The 7,163-nt window shown below is 44.4% G+C and overlaps 1 protein-coding gene across 2 annotated transcripts; it reads right to left on the bottom strand.

Moving 5' to 3' along the window:
* Window positions 1-2,479: 2,479 nt before the first annotated feature.
* Window positions 2,480-3,973, bottom strand: pou4f2 (POU class 4 homeobox 2). Of its 2 annotated transcripts, XM_034539796.1 has the most exons (3): window positions 3,888-3,967; window positions 3,760-3,803; window positions 2,480-3,432 (listed from the first exon to the last, which is right to left on the bottom strand). In XM_034539796.1, the coding sequence occupies exons 1-3, from the start codon at window positions 3,965-3,967 to the stop codon at window positions 2,480-2,482; spliced, it is 1,077 nt and encodes a 358-aa protein (XP_034395687.1). The 2 variants fall into 2 exon arrangements, with proteins under 2 accessions (XP_034395687.1, XP_034395679.1); XM_034539788.1 differs by having other exon boundaries at window positions 2,480-3,403; window positions 3,764-3,973.
* Window positions 3,974-7,163: the final 3,190 nt, after the last annotated feature.

Genomic DNA, 7,163 nt, shown 5'->3' with positions numbered 1-7,163 from the left:
TGCTCAGCGCTCAACAAGCCAACCAGCCAGCCAGCCAGCCAGTCAGACCGGAGCCCCCCCCCCCCCCCCCCCCCCCCCCCAAAAAAAAAAACAAGCTCCTCTGCAACGGACATGACATTCAAAACGCTCCCCTCTTCCTTTTTTTCTTTCTTGTTTCACCCTCCTTATTTCTAGCGATAACTTCGAACCTGAGGGTTTGCTTCAAAGCCTGCGAGCCCGCATGCACGAACGAAACATGTTTGAGTGTGTATTTAAATAGAGACGGGCACGTTGGCAGGCGAGCTGTTTTTCTGGCTGGCTGACATCTGGCAAGTCTGCGCTCCAGGGACCCATCCAGCTCTCCATAGACCTCCTGATTAGACTCTAATAGAATATTAGCATTTGCTCTCAGGTAAGGCAACGGTGAGCTGCACAAGCTGGCAGCAAGTCAGTGGAGAAGCCACGTGTGTCTTTAACATTGATGGAATAGAGGAGAAGGGGGCTCCTGTAAGGCCTGCTTTCTATGATGAGGCCTGGAGGAGGACGGTGTGCAGGCAAAATAGCTTTTTATAATTACGTTTTAGATTGTCGTCATTCGCATCTAATATTATACCCGACAGGGAGAACAGATTGGGTTATGGGGGGGGGGGGGGGGGGGGGGGGGGGGGGGGGGGGGGGGGGGGGGGGTTGTTGTGTCTTGCTCATGGGCACTGTGACAGGGCTCATGGCAGTTCTCAAGATCACACCTGACACCTTTTGGGTGACGGCAAGAGTCACGTTATACCTTTAAAAACAAAATAGCAATGTTTGTAGTCGAATAAGGCTAAATAGTCCGCAAAATGTCTTTTTAAAAGCTGTGCAGCCCACAGCTAAACCGTGCCCAGCCTCCTCATCAATAAATAAATAGATGAATAAATAAAATAATAATAATATGTCTGGGAGAGCCACATTACACAGTGTAGTCATGGAAAACGTCCAATTAAATGTTAAAGTTTGTTCTTTAATGAAACACATATTGCAGTTCAATAATTAAATAAATTAAAATTACATGGATGTAATAAATTAATAGAAGTATTTAACCAGGAACCAAAAGCAACATACATTACAGAAATAAGTTACCTCAGCTAAAACAGCAATACAGCAAAAACCTGTACGGATATATTTATGTGCATCGACTGGTTCCAATGAAATATTTACATTGTACACGTATACACGCTGTTTCTTTTGTCTTCAAGAAAAAACATTACTTAAACAAGGTGATTTTAACAAGCAACGACTTCATAATGATGCGCGTATATTTATACAAATAAATAGCAGAAAACATACATAAAATAATTTGTTTAAAAAGAGAGAATTCTATCTCATATATATCTCGATTGTACCGTCTCAAATTTTAGAAATCGTAAACTAAAATTTGTGACTGCATGTTTCACAGTCGTTTCCCTTTGAACCAGAACAACACGCTTAACTTGCTGTCAGAATTTGATTTTCTCAAGCAAAGCGAGGAGGGGGGAATCCCAATAAATATATAATGAAGTAAACATGACCTCACTCAATAAATAGTTCATAAGATACCGGCCCACGCTGGATTGTAAACTTATTGCAGCCGGCAAGGAATCATATTTTTTTAATTGCGAGATTCTTGTGAAATCCTTCCACGTGAGCCACTATTTCGATATGTCCACATATACTGAGGCCTAATAATAAACAACCCTATACCTTAATCCAAAACCCCGGGTATCTTGAAAATAGATCCCTGACTTTGATCACACATGGTAACAAAATAAGTGGAATTAATTACACATTTAGACACAAAATTAAGTGTGTGACGAGTAAATTATTAATTTACAGGGGGTCATTTGGCAGTAATCGAATATTAGTATCAACACCAAAGCAGTGTGTTAGCCTCTTAATCCCCTCCATGGACCCTGAATAAATGTCAGACTGCATCGTCATGAACTCGGAGGGACAATGGAGCTTATAAACCAAAGATATAAACAACAATAGTCAACCGACCAAGTGTTTGGAGTTAAACTAGCCCCGATGTGTGTCAATAACCACGCTGTTTCCATCGGGGGTCTTTCTGCTAACGCAAACTAGATAGTCTTCGTTTGTAAATGAACCATGAATCAAAAATGAAAGTCCTGTAAGTCATATACTGCGTTGACATTAAAAAGGTGAATCATAGTAAGTGTGTTAACAGTGGTCTTACTTGCTCTGTCAAACGATGCTTTACTTGACTCCACGTCTCCCCTCTCAGCGAGTAAAAGACGTGACTGTTGGGGGGAAGGGGGGGTGTAGGGGGATTCGAGTCTTTTCAGTCATTGTTCAATTTTTAGGAATTTTTTCGAAGTTCAAAGCACAAAAGTCATCGATGATTGGAGAAAAAATTCTGTGAGATAGGAAATATGATACACATCGTCTCTAAACAGTTCCAAGTCTTTTTTTTTTGGTGGGTGGCGGTTTAAAGCGATTTTTCTTCTCTTTTTTTTTTTTTTTTTTAGATGCATGCAGAGTATTTCATTCGTTTCTGTTTCTGCCGCTGGTTGCAAAACCAGACCCGCACCACGTTCTTTTTGAGGTCCAGCTTCTCTGCGATCGCTGCGATTTTCTCCGAGGAGGGACGCGGCTGAATGGCGAAATAGGCCTCCAGCGACCTCTTCTCCGGCGCCGCTATCGACGTGCGCTTCCTCTTCTTCTCCGCGCCGTTGAACAACTCGGGCTTATTAAGTTTATCCCGGTGCGATTTCTCGGCTTCTTCGAGCCACGCTTGCAGGATGGGCTTCAACGCGATCATGTTGTTGTGAGAGAGCGTGAGGGACTCGAATCGGCAGATGGTGCTCTGGCTGAGGGAGCCCACCCCAGGAATCTTCAGGCTGGCTAAAGCTGACCCTACATCCGCCTGGGTAACCCCGAGTTTGATCCGTCTCTGCTTAAACCTCTCTGCGAAGGCTTCCAAGTCCCTGGGATCGGCGTCCACGTCGCTCATGCCCATGTGCTGTTGTAGCCCGTGGGCATGAGCCATGTTGATGGCTGCCTGGTGCATGTGGTTCATGCCCGCCATGTGGACAGGGTGCGCAGCCGTGGAAACCACCGAGCCATCCGGCCCTGCCATGGCTCCTAGTCCCAGTCCCGGGGTGATGTGGTCCAGCAGGTCCCCCTCCAGTGCCTGGTGAGGCTGGTGGTGGTGGTGATGGTGGTGGTGATGGTGGTGACCGGACGGATGAGAAATAGGCACCGAGGAGGCGGAGGAGGAAGACGAGGTGCAGGGGAGAGTGTTCATGGTGTGGTAGGTTGCGTCCGGCTTGTAGGGACTGTGATGTGGAGGGTGGTGGTGGCTCTTGTTCTGCGAGGCTATATCCACCGCCGCTAGAGCTTCAGCCCGGGCCAACAAACTCTCATCCAAGCCTCCGAATATATTGCTCTGCAATTGCAAATAGAATGCACACATAGCTGTCAGCAGGGAATTCTCCCTCCACTCCTCGGTTTAAAACATTTCCAGAATGTGGAGGAAAAAAAGAGAAGAGAAATCCCTCCCCATCCACACACACACACACCCAAAAAAGGAGCACACAAAACAAGACACATGCAACATCCCAGGTCATAAAAATTAATACGCAAGGCAAAGCCGACTGAATACATAAGTTGAGCAGAGGAGAGAGGAAAAAAAAAAATATGGAGGTGTTGGGTGATTTGCTGTGCAGACATGAAAAAAACATCAAGCAAAAAAAAAAGTGGGCTGTCAAAAATGTGCCTTTAAGCCGTGATTATGCAGAATACGTACCGGTGGGGTTGGGAGACAGGCTCTGCGCATCGCCTCCGAGCTGCTGCCGCCGTTGCTGTTGATGATGCTGTTGCTGTGTCGGGAGGACGAGCAGGAGGACGAGGGCACATTGGAATTGGAGGACGAGGAATGCAACGAGTACTTGGGTTCGGGCAAGCTGGCGTGGGCCATAGCAAAAGGCTGCTTGCTGTTCAGAGACATCATCATCATATTTGCGGGCGTCCGAGCCTCGGCAAGTTCCTTTTTATAAGTTAAGACTCCGCCTCCTCGGTTCGGGAGTTGAAGCTCCGATTGCTTCGGCAGGAATCTCAAGTCACTGTCGAATAAAGTGTGCAGGCTGAAGACGGTCGTCCACGTTTTTCACATCTATTTATTAATACTAGCAAGAGGTGTATGGAGGCGTCTCGTCTGTTTGCCAAATGAGAGAACGCAGGCACCAACCAGCCATGCACCTGCAGCGCAGCCGTGACCTGTGTTTTTCCGCTGTGGACTTGTGGATGGTTCAAAAAAGAAAAAAAAAAAAAAAAGAAAGAAAAAACAAACACACCTGCCTGTTTCTCCTGCAAAACCGTCTCCACCTTGTATTCAATACTCTCTTTTGGATTTTCTTTTTTTTTTTTTTTGGTGGCAGAACTCCTCATAGACGACGACCAGAAAAGGAAAGAGGGGAAAAAAAGAGAAAAAAAAAGTTTCTTTCCGTCTCTTAGGATTTCCAAAACCCTTCAAGTTTGAAACACTTGCCTCTTTCGTTGACCTGTTTGGCTTTTGTGTGAAAAGTTTCCGTCTTGAAATGACCGTAAGTGAGAAGTAATGGCGGTGACACTCTCTGTGCTGTACCTCTTCGACTACGTTCAATGCTGCGGGGACCCGAACTGCCTCAGCTCCGAGGCGAAGGGCAGACTGAGTCTCTCTCCTCCTCTCTCTCTCCCTCCCTCTTACTCTCTCACACGCACACACATCCTCTCTCTCTCTCTTTCTCTCGCTCTCTCTCTCTCTCTCTCTCTCTCTCTCTCTCTCTCTCTCTCTCTCTCTCTCTCTCTCTCTCAACAGCTCTCTGTCGCTCTCTCTCTCTCTCACACACACACGCACACACAATATTTTCAGCTGTACCTGAAAAACCCTTTCATGATTTATTATTCTTCATTAGCCACACCACCGCCGCCGCTGGGGACTCTGCGCATGGGCAGTCTGCGACAGGGCATTTATTTCAAATGACTACTTCTAACCAACAACACCTTGTTACCAGCACGTATTGTGAAGTTCAGAGACTTTTTACATTCCGATTTATTGCACCCGAAACTATTTTATTGTTGAATATTGGAAATAGATGTCAACATGATAGACAATTGCGCACCAGTTATAATCGTTAAGTCAAATTGCTCCGATTTTATTTAGAACACCTACTGCAAAAATACAAGCTGTAAACAAAATATTTTTTCAATCTAAAATTGACCGCTGTTTGCATTATTATATATTTTTGTATCTAAATTTAGGGTTGGCCTATAGCAAAGGTTTCATCTTATCACCTACAATTTATTTGCCTTTGTTGCTGTGACCATTTCACTAATCATGAAGAAACTTGTGGAAAATACCAGAACAACAATAACCATTTTGAGAAAACTCGACCTATTTTGAATTGAGTTCTGCATTGTGTGTAGCATGCAAACAATAGCACTAAACCAGAGACTGACGATAAAAGTGGATATTTAAAATAATTCGCTCTATTTAATTGCAAATATACATGCTTGTCATAGCAGGCTATTATCTTATCTCTCCTCTAATTAAGGCACAGCATCCGGTAACGTAATTAAAACATTTAATCACATTGTAATTAACAAGGGGTGTCTAATGTGTTTAGTACGGTCACGTCTGTAGGGGAGATAATTGAAACGATGTAAGTCCTTCGGAGGTTTGCAAGTATTCTTAAAGAAAACAATGCTTATGGATTTTTGTTTTTTCTCCTCTTTTTTTCTCTGTGTGGCTCTAATTTTTTCACCTCTCACTCTCGACACACAGCACACGTAGGACGTGCGCGCGCGCGCACGCACATACACAAAAAGTGTGACATCTTGTAGTGATCAATGTCGTAGTCAGATAGTGGGTTGACCCCTTTATCACCTTCTATGTGTTAATAATATAGACCCCCGGCCCCCCTCCGTGTTTCACTGGAGATTATTAATATGCAGTTATCCTCATTATAGCTGCACATCGCCGCCCCGCTCTGTGGCCGCCGCCTGCGCACCGCGTCCATAACCGCGTTTGGATCGAGGTTACCGACGTTACCGCGTGAACGGAGCGGCAGACGCGCTCTCTTGAATACGTCGGGATGTCAGTTCCCGTGTTTGTGTGTGTGTGTGTGTTTTTGGTTTTGCTTTTTTGTCGTTTTGATGCACGCAGACATTTAATGTGTCCCCAAGGCTGCGAAAGAAAGGCCGCCTGGTGTTGCTGCGTGACAGTTTAACATTGCAAGAGAGCCATCCGGCTGCAGAGAGATGTCGCTTCCTCCAGCGGGGACAACATGGGCTGCAGGAGCCACCAGGTGACACAGATCAGGCTCTGGAGACATCAAGGAGCAATCAGTGTCTGCTCACATGTACCGACAGGCTGATTTATGATGACACTTTAAAGAAATCATTTATATTTCACCACCTCTAAATTGGTGTATGAAATTTTCATCCACAATGAAACACACACACACACACACACACACAAAAGTACATCTTAAGTCAAATAAATCAGCCGGAGCTGCTCCCATGCAATTGACTTTGAAGTAATATTTTTAACACTTTCCTGAGTGTGTTCACAAAGCTTTTACTTTCTGTGCCAACAGCTATCTCACGTTTGAGGGAGGACAGTTTGTCAGACTGGTTAACAGAATCACCGTTGAAGGGTCTGCCGTGGCAGACAGAAACACAATTAAGGGCCAATCCTGGATATTTACGAAAGAATCACACACACTGGATTGGCTGACATGTGATCTTAATGTAGTTTTATATTTGTAGTGTTTAATTAATGTTTTATTTTACAATATTACAATTGTTTTTGTTTATATGGGCTGTGATAGCAGAGCATGAAAAAAAAAATCCTAAATAATTTATTAGCAAAAATATATAAATAAATCGAGCCCATGACAAGGTTTTATTGAGGAAAACAGCATGTCCGAATAATTTTACTGTGCAACAAATCTTTTAATATGTTAAAAAAAGGCCTCTGAAAAGAGAAACATCCCACATTCTTGAGATTGGGCTGTCACTTCTCAAAAGTAGCACTGTGTCGTCAGCTAAATGCCCTCCCAGTTTAAAATGTGTTTGGCCTCAACTGGCGTCATCATGCTGAACCAGTATTTAGAGGGATTGGTGCTATCATACAAAGACTTGTCTCGACGCTGGAAGGTGCAGTC

Source organism: Cyclopterus lumpus, chromosome 1, assembly GCF_009769545.1.
Source record: "Cyclopterus lumpus isolate fCycLum1 chromosome 1, fCycLum1.pri, whole genome shotgun sequence".
Taxonomy (NCBI): domain Eukaryota; kingdom Metazoa; phylum Chordata; class Actinopteri; order Perciformes; family Cyclopteridae; genus Cyclopterus; species Cyclopterus lumpus.
This window is presented reverse-complemented; position numbering and strand designations above follow the sequence as displayed.